The sequence below is a fragment of the Polypterus senegalus genome, chromosome 2 (genome assembly GCF_016835505.1).
Source record: "Polypterus senegalus isolate Bchr_013 chromosome 2, ASM1683550v1, whole genome shotgun sequence".
Lineage (NCBI taxonomy): Eukaryota > Metazoa > Chordata > Cladistia > Polypteriformes > Polypteridae > Polypterus > Polypterus senegalus.
In genome coordinates, this window is record NC_053155.1 from 200,452,918 (window position 1) to 200,467,085 (window position 14,168).

Sequence of the window (14,168 nt, forward strand, 5' to 3'; positions counted from 1 at the left end):
ATGGCCCCTCAGCTCTGCAACTCTCTTCCTCAGTCTCTCCGAGATTGCTCCTCTTTATCCACCTTTAAATCTCAAGTGAAAACTTTCCTCTTCTATGAACTTTTGTCTTCTGTGTAATTTTTTTTTTTTACTCTGTATGTAAAGCGACCTTGGGTTTGTGAAAAGCGCTCTATAAATATTATTATTATTTACTATTAGTCAAAGTATGAACATTATTCTGGAAAAATGTACTCTGGAGTAAGTCTACTCAGTCATACACTCAAACATCATTGAACAAATCTGACATGCTCCACTTATTTCCACTACATCCATTAAAAAGGATTTGGAAATGTAAAAAGGTCTGGTATTAGTGTATGTTGGTGTGTCATATGTACATATTAACACAATGTTTATCTACCATTACAACAGAGCTTCTGCTTTATGGTTGCCTTCTTTACTGTTATTCAGGCTCTTCTCCTCTGGTTCATTATGACTCCAATTCAGAATCTGTAGTTTGTGCAGCAAGCTCTAGTTCTTTCACTCCATGAAAACAAGGCTAGCCCTGTTCTGCAAGAAACCTTTTTGGGGCATCAGGATGAAGGAGCAGTTGATCAATAGTAAAATGACATTTCACATCAATAATGGCATTCTATTTATTAGGGTTTTCTTCTGCAGGGTAGGTCCAAAAGCTCCATTCCCACATATTTTAAGCTGAAGATGGTGAAGAAGCTAAGGACCTTTGATCAAGACCCCTACTATTTGATTATTTCATTTTTCAACTCACAACAGGAGATATGCCAATAAGTATTTTCCAAATACATTTACATTTGCTTATTTGGCTGATGCCTTTATCCAAGTCAACTTACAACATTTATGATACCACCGGTTACATTCCTTTGAGGATTTCCAATTGGAGCACAGGCAGGTTAAGTGACTTGCTCAGGGTCACACAGTGTCAGTAGTGGGATTTGAATCTAAAACTTCAGGGAATGAAGTCCAAAGCCTTAACCGCTACACCACACTGCCTACCTGCAGTAATAAAAGTGCTTGTTTCAAGTGAACCTAAAAGTCACAACAGTTAAATTACCGGGTTGGTGTGTTCATTATAAAGCTTTATTCAGCATTTGTTTAGAGGTGGGGATATAAAATGCAATTCAAGCAATACACATATTGTAATGTAAGGACTAACTGAATATGATATACATTACTGAAACCTTTTAAAATAACAGTGTTATCATTTCAAATATAATGACAACCAAGAAAGGGAATTGCACAGATATTAAAAAGACTTTCAGAGAAGAGATGTCTAAATTTAAATGTACCATCTACTCCAACTCCATGTACCTGTACCCAGATTTCATTATATATATAATTTCCACCTAAAACTGAAAAGCTGTGCCATGAATTACAAAAAATTCATAAAATCCAGTAAGCGAACCAATGTTGTCATCACACTCAAGTAGATAGTTCAAGCAATGAATCTATGGTCAGAAGGGTGACAGGTCCTTGGATTGACTTGAGTAGAGGATCATTTTGCTTTCAAAAATTTTCAAAGCTGCAGTCGAATTCTGTCATTCGGCATACTACGTATTTCCATTGGCGATCTCTGAAAAAGGAATATACAGGAGACATAATTAGTTTGAAATCTTTCGTTTTTCGTGCATGGTCAGCATTTTCAAAGGCATTTCACTCTCATATGATTCTATTCCTCAAAATTGTGCAAAAATGTTTTAAGAATCCACTGAAATTGCCGAGGTCCTTATGTTCCTTCTTAGCATTTTCTTAATCTAAGATGGTGCAGTGTTTAGCACTGTTGCCTTACAACTCCAGAACTCAAAATCCAACCCCACTCATTCCCAGCATGAAATGACAAAGAAAACAGAGAATTATTAATCAGTTGAAGTCCACAGAGTATTTGGATGATAATCTGAGAAATATCAACAATATAGGAATGCCTTGACATGACAGAAAAAGCTCTAACGAGCCATAAAATGAAATAAGATGCCTCGTTATCAGTTAGGATTGATTTCTGATTAAGAAAGTGGGTTGGAACAAATACCTGAAGCCAAGTTGAAAAGTCAAGTTTATAACAATAGATAAGGTGAATTGTATATTTTTAATTGATATAATTTACATAAAATTGCTCAGTTTTACTGCCATGTATATTTTCATTTGACCTAGGTGAAGCAACAGCCTGCCAAGTGTGGGCTGGGCTCTCTGGAAGACAAAACATCATAAGTAGAGTTACAGTATATCCTAATCCTCCAGAAGAATCTGTCAACAGCTCTGAAAAGGCCATGACTTTGTCTGTAATGCATCTAATACTAGAAACATATGACTTCTCAAGAGCATCCAAACCCAAGATTGAACTGTTGAAAACTGGAGTTTCAGATGTGTGAGGCACCCAAAACTCGCCATTTTTGTATCATTTTAATGGGTATAAATGTAGGCCAGAACCTTCAATAACATGCACAGATGTAGACTCACTCCTAGGTGGGCAGTCCCTAATTACTACCTACCAGCCCTGGCATTTTCCAGGCTCAAAAAATGTGACTAAAGCTTAAAATGGTCAATATATTTCTTAATAGTCCCAAAATATACAAAAATACCTTACTAGGCAGAAGGTACCTGCAAAGGCCTGACTTGCTAAGACAAGACAAATCAAAAATATTAATAAATAATATATTGAAGAAAAGCAAAAATAGTTCAAATATAGAATAAAATGGAAAAGGGGTAAAAAGGATTTTCTAAGAAGTCAATCCAAAGCAAACTAGTACAAATGCATGATCTAAAAGCAGTACTTCAATAAATAGTGTAAGAGAATTTAGCAATGAAAAATAAAGCAAAGACCGGCAATATTCATGAAACTGTAACTCTTACTGTCCCATTGCTGAGACCCTCTCTCTGATTTTAAAATAATACCTGAGGGTGGACTCAGCAGACCCCGCCTCCTTTGACACCACCCACAAAGTAGGAACAAGAAGAAAAGGTTAATAGATAAATATTAAATGAGAAGGGGATAATGTCACTAGTGCTTTATACATCAGGACAAATCTGTTCTGAGAAGGTGTACTATAAGGCTAAATATATTCAAATGAATTTTGACTTCAGTAGTGGATATAAAAAATTACCCTCTTCATTGACAATGAAACAATGAGTGAAGAGTTCAACAGTCCAATGGCATGAACAATGTGACACAACAATTTGCAGGATGCTATTTAAGAAGTCTGGAGTTGAAACTTCATGAGAGTTTCAAATAGGAATGCATTCTCCTTTGTGGTACTCACCTTTGAAAGTGTAGGTTGATGGACTAACTAAACCACATTTTGCTACAACTTGGACCAATGCTGTCTTAAAAACAGATGATGAAGTGGCTGTGTCCTTTACCTGTAACCTGTATGTTTAATAGTATTTTCAATCTCTTCACCCGCTAGAATCAAGAGTACAGGTATATGCTGTTAGGCCAGAAGTGATAACAAAAGCTTATGGTATGGGCTAACATATATCACGTATACTGCTGGCATAGTTTTTTTTTATTAAGTTACATTGTAACTATGATGTTCTTGTCAAAAGGTAAGTTCTAAGGAGAGATTTGGTCTACTTTTGTCATAGCCATACTGTACAGATATATGGTATATTCTGTCATAATTAATGGCAAGATCATGAGGTGGAGCTGTTTGAACTATGATAGATGGTAGCTCTTTAAGTCCAATTATAACACCATGTAGGCACAAATGAACTGAAAATGTCACTTTTATGAAACAAAAATAAGCTCACACAATAGATCATCAAAGGAAGATCCTAAAACTACAAATAAACTAAGGCAAAATTGTACAATCTGGTGTTTAACTAATAAACATTTGAATCACTGTTAATCTGGTGGGTATCTGGTATATTCGGCCACTGCATTACCACCCCAAACACTCCAACCCCCCATTTCTTCTTCTTTGTCTCCACACTCTGGCCACTCTTCATGTGTCATCCCCCCTTCTTAGCTCTGGCTGTGAGGTGGAGGATTCTTCCAGCTAACTAACAGGATAACAGCCATGGTCAGGATGACCCTCCATCTACTCCAGAGACCTAATACTAGAACTTCCATGAGTGGCTCCTGTTGTTCCTGCACACTCAATGCTTCAATTTACCTTAACACTAGAATCCCTGAAGCCTACGAAAAAAATGTCTATATTTTGTCAATTTTACTAAAATATGAAAAACGTTTCTTTTTCAGTTATGTGTTCCCTAACTCCTGCCTCACAATTCATCCTACGTTTACACAGATCTTTGTAGACATAGAACACACATGAAATGCATTTATTCCAAATAACAATATACTGTATTATTTACTAAATACAACTCCAGGCACCACACACGCAGATAAGGAGCCTTGTGCTGGGAGAAGTTTTTGCCCAAGTTGAGCTCCATCAAGGGGAGGATGGGATAACAGGCTGCTTGTGCTGATCGACACATTTATAAAACATAAGACACTGATAGAGAGGTGCAAAAGGATTTAAGGTCGGCTTCAGGGATTCTACTGTTAAAGAAGGTCTCCAAGGCAGCCACACACTGAGACAAAATTGCCTCTGGTTGCCCAAAGATGTCTCTATTTCTACCATTTTATCCCTGGCTTCACTTTTTCATTTTTTCCAAATGATTGGACATCCATGTGGAGTACTGTATTTCATGTTTCAACCCAGGCAACGTTTCTTTCCTACTTGTACTGATGACCCTGCATAACACACATAGAGGACATACCACTTTGTATTCAGCTCAAAGAAGGTCTTTTTGCTGGTAGAATTTCAGTGGGACTTTCTTAGTGACATGCTGTGGTGTCCTTGACCTTGACAACCTTCGTAGTCTGCAATACCATACGCCATGCCCTGTAGATCAACCTTTTTCTTTCACTTTGACCACACTGACATTGCAATGTGAGAGATGCCTTTTAGGTCAGTTTTTACCTGGGGTTTTTGGAGAGTTCTTTGAGTATCTTTAAGTGAGTGTACACAGGCTGATATTTGTATAATGTTAGTGGGCTTGAGTGTCTGTTCTTGTGAATATCTCTTTCTATTCTGGAAAGAATGATGTCTGCATTTGTTTGTAGCTTCTTCAAAAACATATTGACCTCAGCAACCTTTATTCTGAGTGTATTTAAAACATCTTTTGAGCAATCACGTGTCCGTTTAAGAACAAACAAGACAAAGCTTCTCATTTTTATGTTAAGCCAGGAATATCATACTGTGATTTCTAATTGTCTATACCTAGTATGTTGCACCTGACATAAGCTAAAGTCAGTATTTAATGGTCGATGCAGAGGTTCACTCACTTTTGTTCTTGAGCTAATTTCTGTTAATAGTGTATGCATCAGTTGCTCTAAATAGTAGAATTTATGTACATAAATCCTTTCATTCAGAAAAGTACACACTAGCATTAATTAAGCAATAACTTGCTAGCAAAAATTCAATTTTTAAGTAACTATAAAATAGAAATCTTCATATGTCACATTTTACAATTTTCTTTATCTTTCTTTATTTAGCACTTATTTTCTATAATAAATCAGCGACAAGAATTATAGAAGGGAGGGTATTAAATCTGATGGTTGACCTAGATTAACATTAGCATTCTTATCTAGCCCCCTGGAGCTGTTCCCACGGTCATAGATTACCAGTACAGTGTTTCAGTAATTGCATTTACTCATCATACTGAGTAATATATATTGCAGTGGAACAGTTTGTCATCAGTAAAATGTCTTCCTTTCATCAAGTGATTTGAGCTTAATCGATTCACCTAGAAATTACAGTCTGATTATGCTTTTTTTTTTTTAAACACTGTGATCTTGATTCTGCATTTAATGTTCTTGGACACAGAGTGTAGGTCAGACTGATCTGACACAAATTGAGCTGAATATCATAAAGTTTAATAGACTTCTTTTGGCAAAGGCACAATTGTGAATGTAGGAAGTAAACAGGGACCAACGTATGGGGCCTTGAAATGTGTGCATATGGCCCCAATAGAGCAGTTTTCAGCTCTGTGTTTTTGGCAAGACATCACTAACAGGTGAAAGAAGCTGCACTCAGATAAACAGGTTATGTTTCAAAAATGAATAGAATGCAGGTGGAACGGATCAGTGAAGCTATCTTGAATCCCTTTACTTCAATCCTTAATTTTATTTAGGGATTAGAGTTATTTAGGAATTTTTTGAATGAGACACAGTAACTATTTTACCACATTTTGTAGATTTTATATTCACTGTTTTTGCATAAGAGGTACAAAAAGTTCAGAATTTGTGAAAAACCGCTAGTGTCTTGACTGGTTTCAAGACCTAAAGAATTAAGGATCTGTTAATTTAATCGGACCAAAAAGCTATAAGTGACACATATATACCTGTACTCTATCAATGACTCATTCCATGAGTTTGATCAGTTCGACAGGTCAAAGGCTCTACGATGGGGTTCTTAAAAATTTTCTTCATGTAACTCCTTTTAGGGCTCTTCATCTAAAAAGCACACCAGCACCTCCACTTCCTCGGATATTTGTGGATGACTCTCATTTCTTCATCTCTTCTCACAGACTTCTATAGGTGCATGGTGGAGACCATCCTCGCTGGATGAATTTACATGTAGATTCAGCTCCTGCTCAGCTAAAGAATGTAAACCACTCCTCCTCCTTGTGTTCCTCTGCCTTGCCATTTCCTTCCCATTGACTTAAAGTTGCCAAAGTCCCAGACTTTAAATCTGAATTTTGCACAGAAGACTCTGCTGGTCTCAAGTCCACTCTATTCCGACAATACAGTGAGCCATCTACTACTACTAAGCAGGATCTTGGGGCTACCTTCTGCACAAAAGATCCCAGCTTCCAGATGCCCGTTTGATCACCTGATGGCGGCTTCATCCGAATTGCTTCCCCCACTGAAAGCTCTGGGAGATCTTTTGCACTGCGAGCATAAGTAAGCTTTGCTATTTGTTTTCTCTGACGTAGTTTCTCCACAACACCTGTCACGACACTGGGCTCTAACAATGCATTGGCGACTTGAAAGGCAGTCTTCAAGCACCTGGATGTTAGGCGCTGTGCTGGGCTACTGTGCATTGTTTCAGTTGGTGTGTTACGCTACTGGAGTATGGCCTTCCAGGTGTCAGTGCCGTCACGCAGTGCTTTTTTGATAAGATTCTTTGCTATTTTCATGGCTGCTTCACCCTTGCTGTTAGCCTTTGGGTGTCATGGGGAGGATGTGCAACGTTCAAATTCCCATGCTGCAGCAAATCGCCTGAATTGAAAACAAGCAAACGGGGGCCCATTATTGGTGATTACTATATCAGGTTGAACATACCAGGCAAACCATGCCTTACAACGTTTGACAGTAGTTTCTACAACCAAATCAGGTAAGAGCTCTATCTCCCAAAAGTCCAAATAGTGGTCAACCAGCAGTAGAAAATCTTTACCGTTGTGCTGGAAGAGATTGATACTGATGATTTGCCAGGGTCTGGTAGGAAGTTCATGAGACATCATTGTCCCTTTTTGCTGCTCTATAGCGTACTCATTGCAGACTGTACATTTGCTCACAAAGTCTTTAATCTCGCTCTGCATGCTGGGCCAGTATAAGGTGTCACGTGCCTGCCTGTAACAGGCCTTTCCACCAATGGGACTTGCATGTATCCGTCTTAACATTTCTGGGCACAATGATTTTGGGATAATCACTCTCTGACCTTTATAAAGCACACCATTTTGCACATGAGCTCTCCCCTGTATGGCCAGTATTCTCTGACTGCTAAGTTTGTCCCTCCTTTCAGGTTTGGCCAGCCTGTTAGAACTGTGGATTTAAGCGCTTGGAGGTTTTCATCTTTTTCCGTGTGCTGCCTTATTTGAGTAAGGCGCTGATCCGTGACATTGAGATAATCTGCCTGATTAATGTGTTCAAGATCGAACTGCTCCTGCTGTAGTGCACACACCGAGCCCCATGCTTCACATGAATACTGTTTGTGTCCGCTGTAGTGGCTGTGCTGAGGACCTCACTCAAAAACATTTCAGGACCTGGTTTATATACCACTTTGAGGTTGTAATGCTGGAGGGTAAGCAGCATACTCTGAAGATGTTTCTGTGAACGGATAAGGGATTTACTAAAAATGAGATAAGAGGTTTGTAATCTTCAAATTCTGACCTGAAAACATCCCAATTTGTGCCGAGGTCGCCAGTCATTTTCATTGCAGTAGGAGGATAAGTTCAGGATGAGCATGACTACTCACTTGAATTGATTCGCAGCGGCTCAGCCTTTGTCTGTGCTTAGGATGCAAAAGGAAAGCAGTGCTTTTTTAGTCTTTGGAGCTGTGTGGTTAAACTTCTGACACCATGTTTCTTATGTTAATAATGACAGTAGTTGAGCAATCAGTTCAAAGCTGGTCATGTTGTAAACTGCTGTAAGAATACACACACCAAAGCAAACGGGTGCTGACTCACACTGATGACATCATCATGTGCTGTGCCAGCCCGTTAGCTAACATCCCTTAACACACAGCACATTGAAAAGTGACATTGCATTTGGACCTGGATCTCACAAAGGTCAGAGCTCCTGCATGATTCTTCATTAAAGCTACTCCTGACAGAGAATCTTACCAGTTTAACCACTATATAGCCATCTTTAGCATTGTACTGTGGTGCAATTTTTTGTCTTTTTCCTTGTTAATTAAATAGGGTCAACTGGATGGTGCCCCAACACTTTTTAGTGGATTCTCATAGTTTTTAGTCATGGTCACAGTAGCTATACACATGACAGTGAACTTGACTTGACTTGATCTAACTTGTGTGTGGTAAGCCTCATACATCTAATAGAAGTTCTTTCATTCAAAGTAATGTCAAACCTGCCAATGTTCAAAAAAATGCAAAACCCTGAATCAGTGGCGTAGCTATGGGTGGGCAGAGGGGGTGGTTTGCCCGGGGGGGGGACACATTTTTGGGGGTGGCATTATTGGCCAAGCAAGATAAACAACTAATTTACAATTTATAATTTTGTTTCGTTATCAATGGGAATGCGTTCTTGCTCTGTGCAAAAAACATCTCCACCTATCACTTGTATGCTACACTGGTTCTGGTTTTTGCAGCGTAATTATATTAAACTAATAATTACAACACTGCTAATCAGTGCGTCTATACTATATACTTGTCTAGTTGATGCTTATAAATAATTATATGTGAAAAAGTATTGCTGTTTCTCTATATATGCATAAATCTATGCAACATTCATCTTAATTTTTCTCTATACGTCATTTTAATTTTCTATTTAAGTAGGTTAACATATTCAGATATGATGGAAGGCGGCAAATTGAAGCACCACCCTGCCCCGAGCAGCACAAACTCTAGCTACGTCACTTCTTTGAAATTATATTGATAAAGCTATAGTGACTATTCTTAATAGACATATACACCATGATTTCTTTGAATGTCATCTTTAAAATTTTAAGTTGCCATATCGTCTGTGCCAGGCTAAGGTATTCACCTTTAGTTTGATGGGTCAGGCCTGGTTTCGGTTTTATGTCTGTTTGAACTGGGAATTATTTTTTTAATTAAACAGTCTGCCAGAAGAACAGAAAACATTTTATAAAACTTCAAGCCTGATTTTGCATGACTTGTTATATCTATATAAGCAAGAGCTAAACACATCTTGTACTGTATCCCAGAAATGTTGCATAATTGCATAATTGATAAAAAAAATTAAAATATGTAAAAGCAATCAAAGGTTTACTGGATACAAATTAATTAATACCAACATCTTTTACTTTTTTATATCATCCTAACTAAATCCAAACTATTACAAATATTTCTCACGTTATCCTATAAAGTTATTCTTTCTAGTTGATGTTTTCAAAGCTATAAACACAAATTTTGTTTTTGTCCATTTCTTCTGATATACTGAATGTTGAGGAGCCAAAATGATAAGCAAGGCAGGCCAGACTTATTTTGTAGCCCTGAATGATGCTTGCTAGCACTGACCCAATGGATTATTTTTCATTGAAATACTCTTTTGCTATCCTTAGAAGGATGGCTTGCTTCAACTATTACTAAATTGGTAATCATGTGATGCTGGCAGGGCTGTCCTTTTTATGGGCTCTCCTGCAGTCAGCGCTGAAGTTGTTCATTTGAAAGAAGGAATGGCAGCTCATGCTGCTGCTGATACAGTGTTGACCTCATCCTTGGCTGATACAACACTCATTACCACTACAGTACTTTTAGGACCCAAGACCCAGAAGGTCCGCACGGTTAATAAGAGAAACTCTGATTCTGCTTTGGAATTGCTAATACTACAAATTCATACACATTAACCACTTTATAAATATTTTCCCTCCTGCAATTTTAATTTTGGTTGCTTTGTCTGGCCCATGTAACAACAATTTTCCAGGAGAGAAATCCTACCTGAGGCAAAAGGCATATCCTTAATGATCACTGAGATATGCCAACTCTTCTACTATGCCTAGGTCATATTCCCATTGGGAGCCAAAACCTATGTTTTCTGACCTGTAGAAATGAATTATTCTTATTAAATGACCTAATTATTATGACAGGTTCCCAATCTGGTAAAGCAGTGCCAGGTTTACCAAGAGTTGTAGATGGAATGATAGCATGAGAAAGACCTGGTATGGCTTGTATTATGTTGAGCTAGGATTTCACATTTAAAATAATACCAAGTATGTCTACCAAGAGGGCCCTTAGGTATGTTAAAATAAATCAACTGCTGCAGAGGTTTGCCCTCATCCTGGAAGAGCCATCAAAGTGACCTTCGTCTGCTACAGACTAGATAAATGATTGTTGGAGTTAAGTGAGCTTCATCAATTGACATAGTGCAATGGAAGTAATTACTCTAGTGGTGCTGCCATAAAGAGAGAAAGGTTGAGGGAAGTGAACTGAAGGACTGAAGAGTTCTCCTATTCATTCATGGCAACAGAGATCCCCTGCATGGAAGATGTTTGGGCATGTTGCAGGTTTTAGAACATAAATTGTTGTGGCATCACTTGATATCCTTAAATTCATCCATTGAGATAAGGCATGAAGAAAAAAACCTTAGGCCACAAGAAGGATCTCTGAGAAAAAATGAAAAAGGTCTTTCTAGACACATTTTTGATCCTGGAAGTAGTTCGGGGATCGGCCCGGGACACAGCCTTAAAGCTATAACCATAGGCTTTTGAGCTTAGATTTATGAAGCAAAGTACAATGTGAATTTCCCCTTGGGATTAATAAAGTATCTATCTATCTATCTATCTATCTATCTATCTATCTATCTATCTATCTATCTATCTATCTATCTATCTATCTATCTATCTATCTATCTATCTATCTATCTATCTATCTATCTATCTATCTACACAAGGAATAAGCCAGACAGAGTTAAGAGAGGATATACAAACTTGGGAAAGGTTGAGGGAAATAATTGGTGTTTGTGACTAGTTTGTTAGTAAGTTAGGGAATGAGTCATAATTTCCTTGTTACTTTGTGTTCTCCCATTATCTATCACTGTCTTGTATATTTAATTTTGTGCATTAAATCAATTATTTTTTAAAATAAATAACTTGGTTTAGGGAGTTTTCCTTTCAAGTGTTGGTGGCTCAAAGAGAGAAAGTCCATCACATTACTAGTAGGACCCACAAGCACTCGTTGTTTAGGGTAGCATTCTTTAACTGGATTGTTACCCACAATTAGCTCAGTAAAAATATTTAAAGAGATTGTCAGCAACTGTTTTAAAAATGGTTTGCCTAGATCACAGATAGATGTCCAATTGCCATTAGCTAAAAGGAAACTTTTCCGTTTACTATCTAATATGGACCAACATATGCAGGAAAATTATAACATTATGTTTACTTTTCTTATGAAGTCACAATCTGCCTTCAGTTCTGAAGTTAGGGGGTTAAAGAACTACAGAAGAAATCAAAAGAGGATGGTGGAAAATGTTTGGCGTCCCACGCCCTAGAAGACACATTCATTTTATCAAAGGATCCACAAAGAGCTTAAGACTTGCTTTAATTTAATGAAATATATTTTTTGCAGAGGATGACCCTGTACCTTTAGTAATGCTATCTTTAAGCAAAAAAATAAAAAAAAGTTGTAAAATGTACAATGCATACAGTACCATTCTATCATTAAAATTGATATTAATTTGCAAAAAACACATGAATCATATCATGCAATTAAAAAAAAAATAAGGGCAAAATGAACAAAAGTTACAAAATATTATTTAAAAGACAACAAAAAAAGTAAAATGACATAAAACACACTTGAGTCTGCGATACACCCTGGCTGACCCATGACACTTGCTGTGGAGCACAGAAGGGCTTGTTTCATTTGCTTCACACAATATAGCTATATTTCGGCAACTATCTACTAAAAAAAGAAAACAAAAAAAAATTCGGAGCTGAAAAATGGGAATGGTAAAATAAATATGAACCAGTCTGAGCTGAAGATACGATGGCAGGGCTTGTAAAAATCAAATCACAAAACAGATTAGCATCCTAAATAGGTCTAAAAAATACAGTGTGTATTGTCAAAATTTGGCCCAAGCTTATAAAACTCAAAACTGGAGAGGGGACTGATGTGCTTTAAAGGAATACTTCACCCAAAAATAATATTTTTTTTCATATGTTACTTACAGTTGTGCTTGAAAGTTTATGAACCATTTAGAATTTATATATATAATTCACTAATGCAAGACAACCATGGAAAGCACGCCGGAAGGGGTGTGGATTCACTAAGCCGCTGACAAGTGAGACACCTATGGCGCACGCAGGAAGGAGCCACACCCACCAACTCCAAGACCATTGGATACGACGACAACTCTCAAGGCCACGCCCACCAACTTGGACGCGACGACACAGAAAAAATGGCGTAATTTATATTCGTCTGTCATAGAGGCCACATGCAGTGCAGGTTAGGTTAATGTCATGTGCATCTCATGCACCTCTGAGCTACGTTGACTGTTCATAGAGGCATGTTTCTCGCGGAAGTGAATCGCCATATGCAGCGTGTGAAACGGTTTGCGAGAGGTATTCCATGAGATCCTTAAAACAATCCTTTACAACTGAGGTTAAAGCACAATGAAGTAAGCAGTCTTTAAAAACTGACTTTTCGGTTACGACGCACGACCGCATGCACCATAGCAAACTGTTTTACACGCTACATACAGCTATTCGCATGTGCGACAAACATGCATCTTCTTAGATGCTCCTGCAGGAACACAGAAGACGTTTTCCTGCCCACCAACGCTCCTTTTTCCTCAGCCATTGTCTACCCTCGCTCTCTAGGCATTCACACTGCCTGCCCATTTGCCTGGATGCAAAAACTCACCAACCACCCAGTTAGTCCCTTTCGCCTGTGGTAAGAGTCCACATGCACGTCTGAGCCACGCGGTGTTTGTTATGCCGCAAGTTCACTATTGTGTTGTATTTTGCTCTCTCCAGAGTTCCATCTTTTCATTCACTTACTGTTGTATTCTCACACCTACCCGTTTTAGACATCCGTGTCTTTCCAGAAGTGTTTAGCATTCAATAAATAATTATGCATGAGACTGACCATGTATCTACCCAGCGCAGAGAGGCGCGGGTAAGCCGTTGAACCCCTTTCGGGCTGCAAGACGTGGAATTTCCACTAAGTGTGACTCATACACTCCCACTCATTACGTCCCTACCCTTTGTGCACACCCCCCTCCTACCGTGGTCGGGTATCTTGGTGGATTATATATAGAAAAGCAGCAAAAACCAAGGGGTATCCCATGGGGTCCTTAAAACATTCCTTTACAACTGAGGTTAAAACACAATGAAATAAGCAGTCTTTAAAAACCGAGTTTTCGGTTACGACGCATGACCGCATGCACCATAGCAAACTGTTTTACACGCTACATACAGCAATTCCCATCCGCGACAAACATGCGTCTTCTTAGATGCCCTTGCACTTTGTTCACACCTCCCTCCCACCTCGCTACTACCGTGGTCGGGTGTCTTGGTGGATTATATATAGAAATACAGCCAAACCTGCACAGAGCAATGAAAAGTCTAAAGTTCCATCTTTTCATTCACTTTCTGTTGTATCCTCAGACCCTCCCTTTTTAGACAACTGTGTCTTTCCAGAAGTGTTCAACCATCATTAAATAATTATGCGGTGTTTGTTAGGCCGCAGGTTCACTATTGTGTTGTATTTTGCTCTCTCCAGAGTTCCATCTTTTC

At 38.4% G+C, this 14,168-nt stretch overlaps 1 protein-coding gene across 1 annotated transcript in view; it reads right to left on the reverse strand.

Annotated features, from left to right (window-relative positions):
• Positions 1 to 1,070: 1,070 nt before the first annotated feature.
• The window catches only part of dpt (dermatopontin), a 146,416-nt gene continuing 133,318 nt past the window's right edge, over positions 1,071 to 14,168 (reverse strand). The window contains exon 4 of the mRNA XM_039745177.1: positions 1,071 to 1,585. Within this exon, the coding sequence (XP_039601111.1) occupies positions 1,519 to 1,585 (67 nt within the window). The 3' untranslated portion in view covers positions 1,071 to 1,518. The remainder of the gene's footprint in view (positions 1,586 to 14,168) is intronic.